Raw genomic sequence first — 17,152 nt, 5'->3', positions numbered from 1 at the left:
TGAGATCTTGGCTTTTAAATGCCTATCTAATTCAGACTATAAATTAGTGGTGAACTCTTCAGCAGTTAAAATGGCAAGACGTAATAGTCATCCTAGTTAATAGCAATGCTTCTTTAACTCAGCCAAAGGCTGCAAAGTGAGAAACAACCACCTTAAATCCTAGTTTAACTCAATAATTATTTTGCCTCTGAACATAGCTGTTGCATATCAAATGTTTGATTTTAATCCCTTTGTTATAACAGAGAACTTACGAAATTACCATGTTCATGTCATATATAAAATATATTGTATGTGTATCACAGGAGAGTCTGTGAATTCAAATGGTAATGAGATCTTTTCTCTTTCTGTGTTACTGGACTAGACTGTGCTGTACTGGGGCTTCTTAACAGTTTGATGTCTGTGGAACAGATGGCTGAACAGAATGAGTTACTGATGCAGATGCAAAGTTGACACAGAACCAGCTCCAGGCAGTGATAACAGAGATGGATGGCTTTGGGAGGGAAAGGTCACACATCGGTGTGTCTTATCAGCACACTGTAGACCCTAAGTCCTTGACATTTCAGCTCGTTCTCAAGAAAGACGATTTCTCTTTGCTAAAACGCTCCTTTGTTTCTCTGGATACTTGCCTTTTCATGACAATTGCAGGCTGAAGAAATTTTACCATGAAGATTAGTTGTATTTTCTTGTTCTTCTGTAGAAATCCTACTTGTAAGACTTGTTACAAACAACTTAACTAGGCAAGCCTTTTAAAACTGTGTTGTTTCTCCTTTCAATAAGGCTCTCATTCCTGGTCTATCTTTGCCTTCTACTTGGCCTTTTGGGATAGCATGTCCATATCCAAATATGTAACTCCCAAATGATCCCTGTGGCCACACTGACCATCACCTTGAAATGTCCTATACATTGATGCCAATAAGAATTTTACCAAGCATCTCAGCTGTTGTTTCTTATGTTCCTCTGCTGTGTAGTTTGCTGGTTGGTCTATCATAAGGTGGGACTTACACAACATTGCATTCATAGTATTAAGTATGGCTGAGGTATTTTGGTAACTTTCCCTATGTTTTGTTTCATTAGAGTACACATACCCCATCATATGCATAAACTGGATCCATTTTGACTGCTTGAACTAAAACAATGAGTTTGTGCTCTTTTCTTATTTCCCTGAATTACAAAACTTAAATACAGGAATTGTTATTGAAGAAGGTGGGAAGCTAGCATGCAAACAGGTCTTTGTTCCCTTCTTTCCCGCTTCTTCTCATTATTACCATTAGTAATTAATAACTGTTACTGAATTTGTTACTATTGCAACTTTCTCCTTCAGTCCCCCATCTGCTATGAAGCCAGACCTCTCCCAACACATCCATAGCTGCACTGGAGCTGATGCTACAGTTTGGCTCAGCAAGAAGTGCTGGAACTCTAAGCTCCTTTCAGGGAACACAGCTGCTGAGTAGGAAAGAGCACGTTTTTCATTATGAGCTTGTAAGCAACAGCCAGGAACAAGCAAGTGCTTATGAAGAGGAAGTCAGAAGCTGTCTTGTGACAGGTTACATAAACTGAAGGTTTGTGGTTCCAATAGGCGAAGAGAAACCAGAAAAAGCTTTCTGCAGGAAAGAGTCCTCAAATTAGAGCAATATGGATTTGTCACAGACAACACTTCCCTCACTGGAGGGTGGGCTGTGCCTCTAGCTGGGATCAACCCAGAGTGGGAAACTCCCCATGGTGCTTGCTCTCCGTGGTCTCTTTGGGCCACAGTAAGTCCCTCCTGCCAGCCCAGCCACTCTTCTCCCATCTTTTTCACTCAGGACGCATTAACTCTTGCCACACTGCCACCTGGATCGGGCCCTGTGTGAAGCATTCCAGCTTGGGTGTTTTGTGATTGGGGTCCAGGTCACTCATTGTGGCCCCATCGCTCTCTGGCCCTTCTGCTCAGCATCTGCCAAAATGGTGGCAGTGATGGAGAGGGCCTGCCACTGCCCTGGCACAGGTGACACCCCAGACAGGTCCACGCTCAGTCTCCTCATGACACCGCTGGTGGTTACCCTCGCGTGGGTGAGTGACCTGGGGGTGAGGCAGCTGGGAGGGAGAAGGCCCTGTCTCACTGGGGATGGATTTTGCCCGTGATTGCTCTTGTGCGGCTCTGGAGCACTCTCCCCACAGCTGCGGGCCCTCCCCCGAGCCGGCCCCTCGCTTCATGCGGATGGCGTTTCCCTATCCCCCTCACGCAGGATCAGCTGTGTCTCGCTACGGCGACCAAAGCGCCTCTCTCCTCTCGCCTCGCTGGCGTCAGAGGCGTCAGCGGCACCTTCCCCTCGGCCCCTGCCGGTTCGGCGGGGCACGCGTGACCGTGGCGGAGGCGCGCGGCCCACGCACGGCCCCCGGCGGGACGCGGCCAGCGGTGCAGTGCGGCGCGGCGCGGCGGAGGCGGGGCAACAGCGCCACCCGCTGGCCGCCGCCCGCGCCGCCGCGGGGAGCCTGAGGCGCCAGCGGGCCGCAGCTGCCCGCGGCTCCCGCCGCCTGCCATTTTGTGTCCGGAGCTGACGCAGGCCGGGGGCACTGGTTTCTGTTCCTTTTTTCTCTTCTGTGGCCTTTGTTTTTTTCGGGCCTTGGTTTGATGGAAACACGGGCCGTGGCACGTAACAAAAGCCCTCGGGTTCATGTCTTGCCCAGGACCCGTATGGATGAAGTGCATGGCGGCTGCTGGTGAGGAACAGCCTCTTCCTCAGGGTGTTCCTCCCACAGCCGCCTTGGGCCGGGGGCTGCTCCTGGCCTGGCCAGCACTGGCCTTTCCTCAGGGTTTCACTGTTGCTGCGTTTTCATGTGAATTATCTGGGTAGCTCCTGCCACGCAGGACCACATCGTCACCTGCCTCAGTGGCCCTGTAGATAAGCCCAGCTGTCATTTGTGATAAAATTCCTCTGGCCTTTTCCCATTCCACAGATATTTTAGTTTATTTCAGCCTTGAGTTTTTTAAGTCTTGTATTTGTGTGAGAAGAAAAGCCAACTCAGAAATAAATGGAAGTGTACTTGCTCTGTGGAAAGCCTTGGGCTACACCGTTTCGGTTTCAAATATAAGTGTGACCCATGAGTAATAGAGATACTGTTCCTTCATGAGTAATAGAGATACTATTCCTTCCACCAGGCAGAGGTGGGACGAGGACTAGGCAGCAGGAGTGTGTTAAATTTTAACACACAAACAGTAAGTTATTCTTACGGCTTTACTATGAGTATGTCCCATTTTACAGATGGAAATAGTGGCATAAAATTGCTTACCTTATGTCACATGGAGACTAAATGACAGACTTTGTATTTCATGCATTTGCCTACCTCATGAAAAGAGAGTTTTTCCTATTAGGTAGATGTTCAGTGTAAAGACATATCAATAAAAAGAATCATATTTTTTACTCATATCATATACTGTTACAGAGATAGGCTCAAATCTCAAAGTGGATAGCTGAAGTTAAAGAGATGCTGATGACAAGACTGTCAGAGTTGGTAATCACAAGGGCCTCTGAAGAGGAAAGACATGCTCTCTTTATATATGTCAACAATTAATTACTTATAGATTATATATAGTGAGAAAAGGAAAATCTTTCATTTTGATAGACACATTCCTTGCATAGGCAAAGGAGGGCAGTAAAGCTACTTAATCTTTGTCTTTGATATCTAGGGACGGGTGTATGGCATCAGCAGGAGTTGGCAGAACTGCAAGGAAGACACAACCACCGAAGTAATTTTCATCTTTGCCTCTAAGAGGTGGTTGGAATCTCCTCTGATGCTGAGCATCTGGGAGATGTCCTCTGTGGATGCTTTCCACATATTTCCATAGACTGGAATATCCAGCCTATCCCAGTACTCACTTTTAGTGATGCTTTGTTTTTTGGTGTGCCCCCACCCCCATCATCCGTCCCCCCGCCCCTGCCGAGGTATAGCTTGAATCTTTCCTATATTATGTTTTTACTGCTACTCCATGCCCACCTTGGGCCTGGAGAACATTTTACCTTCCTTTTTATCAGCTTCTTCACAGCAACCTTTCTTTTCTGTTAGAAGACAGCATGTCCTTCTCCACATTCCCTTTTCTAGAGAATCTCTGTTTTTTCTGTCTTACCTCATAAATCCTACAGTCTCTGCCCTGGTGGCACATCTTGTCTTCAGCCCAGAAAGTATTCCTGTAGGAAATACAATCCCCTTCAGACCCAGAGCTGAGAGACTTTGCACACCCCTGTGCACACCTTTTCTGTGGCTCAATCAGCTGGTACGATTGCTAGTCTGCATGCCAACAGCTGACCTTGTCCTTCCCTTCCCTTCCCTTCCCTTCCCTTCCCTTCCCTTCCCTTCCCTTCCCTTCCCTTCCCTTCCCTTCCCTTCCCTTCCCTTCCCTTCCCTTCCCTTCCCTTCCCTTCCCTTCCCTTCCCTTCCCTTCCCTTCCCTTCCTTTCTTGTGTGTTTTTTTGTTCGATTGAGCTTCTTTGCCTTGAGCATCATGGATCTCCAATATCTGCCTCTTGTCCCATCATCTACTGATATCTGTTTCTTAGTTCTTGTTCCCTCTTGCCTAGTCTGGTCCCTGCCATGGTTCCTATCCCAAATCTTAGCAGCCACGCTCTTGTCTGTTTCCCCTAAGATCTACTTAGTGGAAATTTTCCTTTCCTACCAGTTGTGAAGCCCACTCCATGTTCCATACTTCTAGCTCTGATTTTAGACAGAAGGATCCTCAGTACTCTTGCCTTCCACTCCTAAACTGATTTTGCAGGCCTTGCACTCCTCCAGGAGAGGATCCCTCCATTTCTGTTCCTACACAGGAGTTCACAGTCCACAAATGCCGCTTGGGCACAGCAGAACCCTGGCCGTGCCATCAGCACACTGGAGGGAACAGCTGAGATAGCATCGCGTTGGTTTGTGAAAGTCAAACAGCTTCTTGGGCCTCCCTGCCTCTTCTCTTTCCTGCAGAGCTGGCTTTGACTCCTGTACAACCAGGTTGTCTCAGGTTGTCTCCTCCAGGTTTCTAGACAGCACTGACAGTGCAGGGCTGAGCTTGTAGCGTTGGCTTGGCCCTTTGCAGCCCAGACCTGCAGCTTCTGGGGCTGTCCTCTCTGTATAGGCTCGGCTGTTAAAAGCTAAGTTTGCATGCGCCCATACATGAAAGGTCTTTTCAGGCCTTGCAGCTTGATAAAACTAGCCTTCTGCAGACAACTTCCCCCCTCACATCTACCTTTTTTTCTCCTACTAGGGTAAGCCCTTTGTAAAACAGCATTCCAAAAATTTCCTGAGTGTGCTGGAAAAAGCTGGTACAGTTGTTTAGCATGGACTATACAACATATTTTTTTCTTGACCTCACACTTGGAAGCTACTGAGCCCTTTGGCTTTAATTAACACAAAACACGTCTGAGGCAGATATTTGGCATGGAAGAGCTTTCAAAATACAAAGATTAACAAAGTTATGAGCCATGAAAAAAATGGTCTTACAAAGTAGCAGAAAATAGGAAATAATTGTAAAAAGAAATTCTGTCAGCCTTTGTGTGTGATATGTATCATCAAATACAGTTCCACACTGTGCAATTAAGGATGTTATCAAACATCTGTGTTTATTAACGAGCTACTGCTGATAAAAATACAATTTTATCCTAAACAGCCTGATACATACAAATAATAAAATCCATATTTCTGTAAACTCACACAGGCATATAGTGCGGTGTCACTGTGCCAGATCCCAAGGGTTATTAATAAATGTACATGTGCTGTGGGCAAAAGGGTCTCAACTTGGGGAGTTTCACGTAATTTATTGCCAATTAACATAAACATTTAATTACTGATTTGGGTATTGAGAAACCAAGAAGACAAACAACTAAGCAAATACTAGGGGAAATGCCTTTCTTCCCCTTTCAATTTCAGTCCAGCACCGCTCCTTCCCCCTTCCTAGCTGCAACTCCCCTTGTTTTCACTTCTGCTCAGTCCTTCCCAATTCCCCTGCCAAGGTGACAGGCCTGGAGCGGAGGAGGTTGGTCTCAGTGTGTAGCGGTTTAGTTTTATTGCTCCTTGCTTCTGATTCTTTTCTTCTGCTTCTCCACTGCTCCTTGCTTCTTGTTTTCTCTGCCCCACCATGGGTTGCCAGTGACTGCAGTCCCTCAAGGATATCCCAGCCCCGAGGAAGGTCGCCCCTTTCTAGAAGTGTGTATCTTGCCATGCCTCAACAATTTCCCCTTTCATGTATCTCCAACAGCACCTCCTGCAACATTTTTCCTGCCCATCACAGCTGTGCCCAATGTGCCACCCGGTACAGTTCAGCACATAAAAATACTTGCAGTTCTTAGATGTGACTGACTGACATGAAGACTGAAGTCTTCAATTGCCTTGAAGACATGGAAATTTTTTTGCTGTAAGTCTCCATTTGGAAGGGTAAATACTTTAGTCATTGATAAAGTACACAGCGATATCCTGGGGACTAACTAGAACAAATTATGAGTTATCATGAAAACTGATCCTATAGCACCCCGTCCGAAATACAAGTATACTGTTAGAAACAAAGTGGATACAGGTTAAAATAAAGTATGTATTCTTGCCAAGGTAAGTATGTTTTGGCTAGAGTTAAAAAGAAGTCTGGATTATATAATAAAACTCCTTTTCCATATTTACAACTAAAAGAAGAGCTGCATTAGAGCAGACTAAAAGAAGAGCTGCACTAGAGCAGAATGGTCCACTGCTTTATTCTTTCTGTCAATTTGCTTTTACAAATCTGTTGAGATGTCACTTATTTTTTCCCTGTCTCCTTGCCTGACACGAAGAGCAAAAAGGACTTGTGGGATGATGAAAGAGCCGTCCTGCAGACCTCTTTCAGGCAGTTAATTGCATTGAACTCCTTGGGCTTTCATGAATTATATGCACAAAGTGCAAAGTGCAACACTTTGTACCCCCCAGACAGTGGCAACTTCTTGATATTGGTGCTTTGCACCAATATTTTTTTCCTTTTTTGGAACATTAATTGTGTCTAAATGTACTAGGCAGTTTTATACGCTTGAGGAAGGCAATGCAATCAATGACCACTTTAGGCATTCAAATTGTATTTGTGAGGATCGAAGCTGATAAATCTGTCACTGAAGGGAATTAAGTGGATTCATAAGGAAAAGAATGACCAAACTGGATACATTTTATATAAAGCAGAAGCAGACCCACCACAAAAGTAAAAAGTCAATTTTTATGGATATAAAATGCCAATTGGTGTGTGCTTTTGTGGTACAGCAGAAAAATAGTGATATCTTTAGTAATCACATATTCAGAAATGCCCTGAGAAGGTAAAAGACCAGCGCTTCTGTCTGCTCACAAGATATACTGCCTGGCTATTAATACAGGCCTATATACAAACACATCACATCATTCAAGCATGTAAGTAACGACAGAAACAAATGCTACTTTGCGACTGAATGGACTTCTATGATACCCTTGTGCCAAATGACACCAGATACAATAGAGCATGAAGAAATGTTACATGATACATGTTTTCTAAAATACATTCTTTGTTCTTACATTACTTATAAAAGAGTATGAAAACTGTGGTGAGACAACCTTCACTACAAGCAATGGCAAAAAAGCTAGCAAGGTATTTGGGTTCTTAAAAGAGATGGTATTTAAAGGTATTTAAAGAGAAAATTTTCAAAATATTAGTTTTGTAGAATGCTTTTTTTTTTTTTTTTAAATGATTTCTCATGTTGTTATCAACCAATGAACTTTGAGTAGTAGTGACCAGTCTACAGGACTAACTGCACCATCATTTCAGTTTGACTGACTGTCCAAACAGCAGTTATGACAGTAGAGAGACAAGTCTGCATGGGACAGAAAGACTAACATAGTAAGGAAGGAAATTCAATGGACAGCCTGAGGCTGTCATTTTCAATTGTTGACCAAAAATACCCCAAACCAAAAGACAGTTAAAGGATAATTCTGCCTGAAAAAAACTTGTAGCTGAGAAACTGCAATACCTATTGTTTTAATGACAGACGTTGTATGTTGTATGCCGTGGGACCAGCAATGGAAAACCCAAGGTAAAAAGACACTCTTTCTATGTTTGGGCCATTTTTCAATAGGCATGAGGGAACAGGCTGCACTGGTATCCTAAAGTTTTCATTGCTGCCATAGTCTACGTAGATCAACTTATCCTCAGCTCTCCCATGCAAAGGAAGCAAAAGGTCTTGAACAGCCTGTTCCTTCCAGATATTTCCACTCTGCCAGAGGGAATTCAGTTCTTGTTCTGAAAGTGAACTAAAAAGCTGATTTATTTTTTCTTTGTGAACAAATCTGTTCAGGCCACTGTCTTTCGTCAGATAGAAAAGAGCCAGAGGCTGCCTGGAACGATGCAGGATTCCATAGAGCTTTTTGAAAGACTCACTTAAGCGTCTAACAAAAGCTTCCATTTTCCTTGAATCTTCATTTAGTTTTAATCTGTTTTGGGGCCAGAACAACAAGGAGGCTAGGAAGAAAGGCTCTACACAATGTGAGGTTGGTTCCACTTCGTGTAGAATGCTTTGAAGCAGACTTGTCATCACCTTAGAAGGATATAACTTAGCGGATTTAGGTTTAATGCAGTTCAGAACTATATTTGCCAAAATAAAATTCTGTTTATCTTTCAGAGTTGCTTGTGCATCCTCATCACGCAAAAATGCATATGCTTCTACTATTTCTTCTATTTCTCTGTCAGCATTTCTGTGGAGGTATTCCAAAATGCCAGAAAATGAGCCTCCTTTGGAAGTGTCCACAGCGTCCCTGTATGCTTCTATATATTGAGACATGGACCACTTTAAGACCTGTTTACTTTTCAGTTGTTCAAAACTGAAATCACAAAATACATCTTTGTATTTGGTAAAATATCCTTGAACCTTCTCATACAATTTAGCTTCTACTATTGCTTTTTCATTGGTCTGTGATTTGAAAAACATAAAGTAGTCATCAAAAAAGTCAAATGCCTTTTTCAACCGTGATCGCAAACTGCATAAAAAGCTGGAATAATGTTCAATAACCTTGAGCATTTCCCTGTCTGTGTTAGTGTTATCTACCTTCAAAACACCATTTCCTGACAGATACTTTGTCATATTTTTTCTACACTGTAAGACTTCTTTGCTGAAAAAAGGAACAAGCCAAAGGACATCGATAACATAAAAATAAGTTTCTATCTCTCCCTGATAACCAGCAGTATTGTACATTTGAAAATGTCTTTTAAGCCTTTGATGATGCAAATATTGTTCATTGTCTGCATTTTCAGCTTGCTGCTGAGATTCTCTGAATGCCTGTGAAGCATTCTCAGCAAACTCCAGCAAGTATCGCAGTTCCTCAGCTGTCAGGACTGCACTCTTTGCTTTGCACTCTACATAGTGTCTTAGCTTACTTTTAAAGACTTGACCTAGTGTATCTGATATGTATGAATTGTGTTGTGCTCTTTGTTTGGCTGCTTTGGCCCAGTATAATGCAGAGTCAAATTTCCTTTCTTTAATGTAGAAGTATCTTGCTAAGGCTTGGCAAATGTAAGCATTTTGCTCAAATCTAGCAGATGCTTGTTTTAACACATCTTCCACGTTATCACGCTTCTCTTCCTTATGAATGGCTTCAATTAAGGGGGAAAACAATGTGTCTGACTCATCGCCATGTTCCTTGCGCTGTCTAGTAATCAGCAGGGTTTGTATATCACGAATAAGTTTTTCTTGCTTCAGTGGAGTCTGATAGAATACATCTTCTTTCAATAACCTCAATGCAATTTCACTTTTAGGCAAGTCATAGGTTAGTTTCAAGATTTTTAGGCAGTGAGATGCTATCAATGGGTGAATGATACGAAGACCTTTGTATCTCATTTTTTCGTATACCTTGTCATATATGAGAATATTGGAACAAATTCCCATCTTTTCTATCAATCTATCTTTACTGCAGCCAATCTCTTGAGAACTAATTCCTAAGAATTCTTCACACAGTGATATTGAAACTGTAGATGTTCTTACATATGAGTTTAACAGCGTTAGATAGCAAACAAGTTGTGCTGGTTTAGAGGCAGTATTCAAGTTATGCAAGGTATTTTTTACCACTTTTTCTATGTATTGTGCATCAAAGTTTTTCTTCATAATCATAAATGCATAGAAACTGTCAAAATTTGAATGTGTCTTTTCAATATATTTTAGTTTCTGATCAAAGGCCCTTTTCTCCTTATCAGAAAGTATATGTTTTAAAGAAACACTGTTCAACAGATTGATTGTTGAACCTTCATCAGGATTCTGAGATCTCATACAGTTCAGAATGATCACTAAAGGAGTTACGTACCGAATGCATTTTTCTGTTATAGCCGCCTGAATTTCTTTCTGCAGAAAATAGACATTTTCTTGATCTTCAAAATCATCCACAAGAAGTAACACTGGTAAATAGCCTGTGTTATCATTTGCTCCACAGGTGAGTAAAGTTGTCACCTGTTTTCCAAAATCACTTGATTTGTTTTTCAGAACAGCACATCTGAATTGCTTCCGGAGATCCCAAAGGATATGCATAGCTAATGTTGTCCCACCACAGCCTGGGTGATGGTAAAGGTTGATAATTTTTACAGGGGATTCATTAACACTGTTAGATGAAGACACAATTAGTTGTTCAAGCTTTTCATAGCTGTCCCTTCTGACAAAATCTGAAGTATACTTTTCAGAAGAAAAATAGAAATTCCACCATGATGCTTTACCACCTCTATAAAATTCTTCTTCGTGCTTTTGCAGGAATTTCTGAAATTTATCTGCATCCTTCTCTATTCCTGTGTCTTTGCATTCATTTTCACAAAGTATTTCCAGTGCTGCCATGGAGTCTTCTTTCTTCTTTAGAAGAACGGTAGAATGACCAACAGAGGGCAGAAGTCTTTCAGAAGACTGTGTCACTGATTTTAATTTTACAATGGTACCATTTACCATTTCCAGGGTTAAATTAGAAACACATTTATTTGAAAGTGCTTCCTCACTAATGCCTCTAGCATTCAGAAGATCTTTCCATCTCTGATACGTACTTGCACCGATGCAAATGCAGGCCATGTATTCTAGTCCCTTTAATTCTTGGTAAAATGTCATAAAAGTCTCAGTAAGGGGATCTGCTGAATCTTCCACTATCGAAAGCAAAAGAAACACTATTAAAAACTTTCCACTCTGCTTTACATCTTTGTGTGAAAGAAATGAAATCATCTTTCTGACACCAGCAGCTCTGTCTCGTTGCCATGAAGTGGGATCTAATGGTAGGCTGTTACTGCCTTTGAAGTCTGATCTACCATTGCAGAAAATCCAGCTGGTCTCCTCATGCAGTTTCAGCTTTTTAGCTTGTTCAGCAACTGAACCCACCTTGTTTTCATAATAATCTGGGAAGTGACATTCAGCATTTCTATTTTTTTTGTAAGTCTTGAACACACCGTTCATTTCAGATTCAAAATCAAAGTCAAGCACAGCAAACCATTTTATTTCCTGCAAAAAGTCTAAATGTGAAGTTTGATTTGGATGGCACTTGTTTGTTACCAAAATGTAGTAGTCGTAGTAAGAGCTATCTAGTGAGTCCCAGTTACCTGTGAGCAGACTAACTAGCTTTAGTCCTTCATTCATTGGCTTTGTTAGCTTTAAGTTATAGTCTTCCTCTGCTTTTTTACGAGAATCTGCTAAAGTTGTCAAGGTACCTTTAAAAGTTTCAAATTCTTTTGTGTTTTGAATATTTCTGGAACTAGCTCCATCCCGGATGTAGACAGCTTTTTTCCAAGTGTCACTCTTAAAGACATATGTGTTGGTACAGAAATATTTTGCATTACAGATGTCATGTCTGGGAACCACATCTACTTCAATGACAAACAAATGTGATGAAGCTCCATTTTGTGATAATACTTCCACAAATCTAGGTTTTCTAATGCAAGCTTTTGCAATGGTGATGTATTCCTTACGAAAGTACTTTCCGATATTTTTATCCAAATGGTCAACATATTCTTCTTTCTTGGTAACATTTATTCCTTCAATTTTTCCATGTGGATTGTCATGTACTCCAAAATGAATGGTGCCATTTGTGCGGGAGTTCATGCAGGCTGCAGCAAACCTAAAGACTTCATTGCTAAATTTCATCATGGGATCCTCGTTTGCATTCTGCGTGTTGGTAAACAATTTGAATTCATGTGCTGGATCAATGAGGTTGAATGGCCCTGTTTCAGGGACATTAATAATATTGTACTGTGTATATCGAGTGCCATCACTGAAATTATCAAAAGGATATGGCATACACATCTTTCCATCTGGGTGCTGGCTGCTTGACATTGGCTTCTCTGACACATTCTCTTTGTCGTCTGACTTCTCTGGGTTTTTGTCTTCTATGGGCTCCATCTTAGAATCCTGCAGTATACCACAATTAGATGACCCATATTCTTTCTCGCACTCTTTCTTTGCAATTTCTCCATCTTCTCCTTCTCCATCAAGACTCTGTTCAGTGCCTTCTTGTTCCACAGCCTGGTTTGAACCTTTAGGTAGTATGCCACGCTCTTTCAGGAAATAAATTATTTGAAGAGCAGGCCCATGAGGTATGCCCATTTCCACAAAATCTGCTTTAGATACCAGTTTCAAAGTAGAACCAGTCACATCTTGATTAAACAGGACTTCTGCATATTTCTGGTCAATCTTAACAACTTCAATTGCCCATTGTTTGACTTCCTCTTTTGTCCACTCTTCAATATGTTGATATGAATATGATTTCTCATTTTCTTCAGTGTTTGAGTTTTCCATGCTTTAAGGAAAAAATCACAAAATTACTAAACAAGTAATTTATAATATCCTATTAAATGAATGATAGTTATTTCCTTGCTATTATCAACCATTAATTTCTTCATTAGTGCAATCTGTCACATGGAATACAACAGTTCAATTATGGGACATCGTGGGAATGTGAAGTAAGTTCATATATAAGGCATTAGCAACTTATAAGAGACATTTATTACAGAATGATTTTATTTGAATCCTGTGTTTAAATCACTCTGTAGCTGACAATACACAAAAATTGTGACTGATACCGATTTGTGGTCATTTGGACACCTATTTTTGGCTGTATGGGCCATTCAATAATAAGTTTTAAAAAAATAATAAAATCATAGAACCATAGAATATCCTGAGTTGGAGGGGACCCAGAAGGATCACTGAGTCCAACTCCTGACTTCTGCATGGGACAACCTAAAAGTTAAACCATATATCTAAAAGCATTGTCCAAACACTTCTTGAACACTGACAGGCTTCGTGCTATGACCACCTCCCTGGGGACCTTGTTCCAGTGCCTGACCACCCCCTCAATGATGAACTTCTTCCTAATATCCCATCTTCCCCTGATGCAGCTTTAAGCCATTCCCTCATGTCCTATCACTGGACACCAGCTAGAAGAGATCAGCACCTCCCTCTCTGCTCCCCCTCATGAGGAATTTGTAGACCGCAGTGAGGTCACCTCTTAGTCTCCTCTTTTCTAAGCTGAATAAACCTGGTAACCTCAGCTGCTCCTCATAAGTCATGTCCTCTAGCCCTTTCACTATCTTTGTTTCCCTCCTTTGGACATATTCTAATATTTTCAAATTCTTATATTTTGGAGCCCCAAAATGCACATGATACTCAAGGTGAGGCCACACCAATGCTGAGTAGTGTGAGGCAATCACTTCTTTTGATAAGTTCGCTATACTGTGCCTAATAGACCCCAGGATATGGCTGGCCCTTTTGGCCACCAGGGCACATTGTTGACTCTTATTTCACTTAACATCAACCAAAATCCCCAGATCCTGTTCTGCAGGGCTACACTCCAGCCTCTTGTCCTCCAATCTACACATGCATCCAGGATTACACTGTCCCAGGCACACAATCCAGCATTTGTCCTCATTAAATTTCAGACATTTGGTGACTGCCCACCACTCTAATCTGTGAAGATCTCTCTATAAGGCCTCTCAATCAATGGATCGTCTTAATTTAGTAACATAGGCAAACTTGCTTAGTGTGCACTCCACTCCTGCGTCCAAGTCATTGATAAAAACATTGAAGAGAACTGGCCCTAAAATTGACCCCTGGAGAACACCACTAGTGACTGGCCACCAGCCAGATGTTACTAAATTTACTACCATGCTTTGAGTCCAACCCTTCAGCCAATTGTTCACCCATCTTGTTGTGTACATGTCACAAATGGCTCTCATTAAGTTCCCAGTTTGGTGAAGAAAAAAAATTAAATGCACATGGAAATCCCACCTTTTTTTTTTTACCCTTAGATACGGTTAGGTACAGAATTTGCTTGAATAACACTGCAAAGACATTGGGGTGGAGAGATACTGCTGTGATTACTTAGCTGTTGCTATTGAAAATGAAAAGAAAGTATTTTCCATATTACCTTTTCAGCATCTTTTGTGTTCACTAAGGTTTCTCAGATTAAATCAAAGCAAGTAGTTCAGTAGCCTTTGTGGGGAGAAGTGACATGAAGAAGAGCATCTTTCAGTCCACTTGATCTTACTAAATGTGGACTTTCTGCAAAAAAATTCAAAGAAAGAAACATGATAAAATAAAATCATTCCCATTAAAAGTGTCTAATTTCACTTTATCCTTTCACTTCCTTTGGGAGAATTGTATTAATATGAAATTTTTACTTTATGGAATTGCCCCCAGCTACAGTTGTTGCATTGGTGGTCATGGTCTCCACCATGCACGTTTTCTTGAATATTCACAGCTGAGTGTTCCTGGGAAAAAATGACTCCTTAGATTTTTTCAGTGAAATTTTGTTTTCTGAAAGAACATTCGGTTATCTAAGCCACCCTAGTGACATGCTTTCCTCAATTTATTATTCATTTTCCTAAACTGTAAATGTTAATGAGAAGCAACAGTAAAGATTTCTTGTAGGTAGTGCAGGAAAACAGCTGCCCTACCTTTGGCCAAGCTGCCTCCTGAATTAAATAAGGAATCAGAAGAGCAGAGAAAAAAGCGGGTCTGTGGGCTATGGAAGCCTGCAGTTGTGTTTTCTTTTAACAGACTCTCCCCTTTGTTCTCAGAAAAAGAAAAACTAACTTCTAGTTCTTTAAAATGCCACTATGGGAAGCACATGCTGTCAAAAAATTGAGGTTGCAGGGGGAAAGAAGCTCAATGTTTTTATTCCGTGACTGAAGTAGCTATCATATTCACCAGTAACTCCACCCAGGGTGTCTAAAAGCTGAGAAAAGAAACTGAAACTAAAGCATTTCTGCTCAAGACAGTGTTCAACCCAGGAATATAAGACTATGATTTTAATTCCCTCCAAACATACTTTCTAATAGAGGTACAATTTACTTCTAACATAAAAGCAAACACGTTTATGTCCTTAAAACAGTTACTCCATGTTTTAGTGTTTGGAACCCCTAATGAGAGAAAGCTCCAGAATGCGATACTTTCATTTCCTAGACGTGATGCAGTGTTTCTATGTTTCCTGTTACTGGCTAGCCAATGATTCTGACCAACTGAAATACTCTATAAACATGTCCTTTTCCAACATGGAACAAGTCTATCATATTATTTCTGCAGAATAATTACTCTGAGGACATAATTCTTGGGATTATTTCACTGTAAACTCATAACAGCCACTTTCCATGTGCAGATGTTTAACAGATTTGGAATAGTTTATTAGATTATAGATAATCCTATATATAAAATTAATGTCTTAAAAAAAAAAGAGAGAAAAGAAAAATAAGAAATTATATCAGACTAAGCCATCAGGGCTGCATAAAATATTCCAGCCCAGAAATAATATGCATGTACTTACTGTAATTGTTCTGTTCTGCGGATTTTTTCCTATAGTTGTTCAATACATATATTTTGTTTAAGCAGGAAACACAACAGCTGAAATTCAGCTGAACTTCTCTTCTAAAGTATGGGAGGAAAAAAACACCAAATTAGTTTATAAACTTCTAATAGAAGTCTAGAGTCAGAAATAGTAGGAAGGAAAGAGCATTGATGATCAGTTTTTCCCAGTGGCAAATACCCATCTCCAGAAGAGAGAAATAACAGTGCCTGATGGAGAATAATTATTATTTCTTACCTTTTCCTTGCATGCTTTCATTTACCCTTCCAACAAGTGTCTAAATGCTGTGGAGTGGGCGAGTCAGAAGCTGGGTGTTGCAGAGAAATGGCACGCAGGAAATAGATGCACGGTGTTTGGGAGGTTCTACTGCTCTCATCCACTTTCGCTTTCTCTTTTACCAACAAAGTTGTTCCTGGTCTGCCTCTTCCTAACCTCCTGTTTGGGAAATCATTGTTCTCTTAGGAAATTAATGTATGAATTCTGTCCTAGGATGTCTTAATTAAAACACACATTAAAACATAGTCTTGATCTGCTATACAGAAACTTGAGAAATTAGGAAACACCATCTGAGCAATACTTAGCTAATAAAATGCTATTAATTGGACATATAGTCTTAAATGAGCAGAATTTTCCTGAAATGAGGGGGAAAAAAGGGAAATAATACAAGAGGTGTTTTTGAGAAAGCTGAATATTCTTCAATATAGCCACTTTCAAATAATCAGTCTTACTGATTTGCTCCTCATCTTGGTTGCTTGATTTCCCACACTGCAAATACATGAGTTTATTCCTGGTCTCCTTTGGAGCAAGCAACTAATTTGATTTGAAGTGTAGGTTGGGTATAGTTCTGTGGATAGCTTACTCCAGAAATATTTTCCCTTAGGCAGTGTGCTTGCATTGCACTGTGCAGTCCTCCAGTGCCCAGTGAACAAGCTTCATGTTGTAATACCCTGCTGTTGACTGCTTTTACTTCCAATGTTTCACAGTGCTGACATTGATTTTACAATACCCTACTCCACTGACTATTGCCATTACCCTGTTTTTTCATCCTTTGCTCTTGACTGTCTTGAATGACTATGATAAGCAGCAGGCATCTGAGGAAGATGATGACAACCATTAAAACACATTTTTTTAGAAGGGTGGCAGCAAGAGTACTCACAGTAGCAATTGTGTGCCCAGTCCCACAGATTAAGAGGCTGAAAATCCTTGCATTGGGTGTAAGAACCCATATTGGAGTAGTTCATGAAGGACTGCAGCCTGTGGGGAAGGACTCAAGTTGGCACAGGGGAGAAGTTTGAGGAGGAAGGAGCAGCAGAGAGGAACAGCTCTGGACTGACCAAACTGTTATGAAC

General features: G+C 41.0%; 1 protein-coding gene across 2 annotated transcripts; it reads right to left on the bottom strand.

Annotated features, from left to right (window-relative positions):
• Positions 1-5,550: 5,550 nt before the first annotated feature.
• LOC130147902 (sterile alpha motif domain-containing protein 9-like) lies at positions 5,551-16,169 on the bottom strand. 2 transcript variants are annotated; one of them, XM_056335762.1, is made up of 4 exons: positions 16,041-16,169; positions 15,765-15,865; positions 14,370-14,503; positions 5,551-12,743 (listed from the first exon to the last, which is right to left on the bottom strand). In XM_056335762.1, the coding sequence occupies exons 3-4, from the start codon at positions 14,378-14,380 to the stop codon at positions 7,970-7,972; spliced, it is 4,785 nt and encodes a 1,594-aa protein (XP_056191737.1). In that variant the 5' UTR covers positions 14,381-14,503; positions 15,765-15,865; positions 16,041-16,169; the 3' UTR covers positions 5,551-7,969. The 2 variants fall into 2 exon arrangements, with proteins under 2 accessions (XP_056191737.1, XP_056191736.1); XM_056335761.1 differs by lacking the exon at positions 15,765-15,865.
• Positions 16,170-17,152: the final 983 nt, after the last annotated feature.

Source organism: Falco biarmicus, chromosome 4, assembly GCF_023638135.1.
Source record: "Falco biarmicus isolate bFalBia1 chromosome 4, bFalBia1.pri, whole genome shotgun sequence".
Lineage (NCBI taxonomy): Eukaryota > Metazoa > Chordata > Aves > Falconiformes > Falconidae > Falco > Falco biarmicus.
Note: the sequence above shows the minus strand (reverse complement) of the source record. Positions and strands in the feature narration are given on the sequence as shown.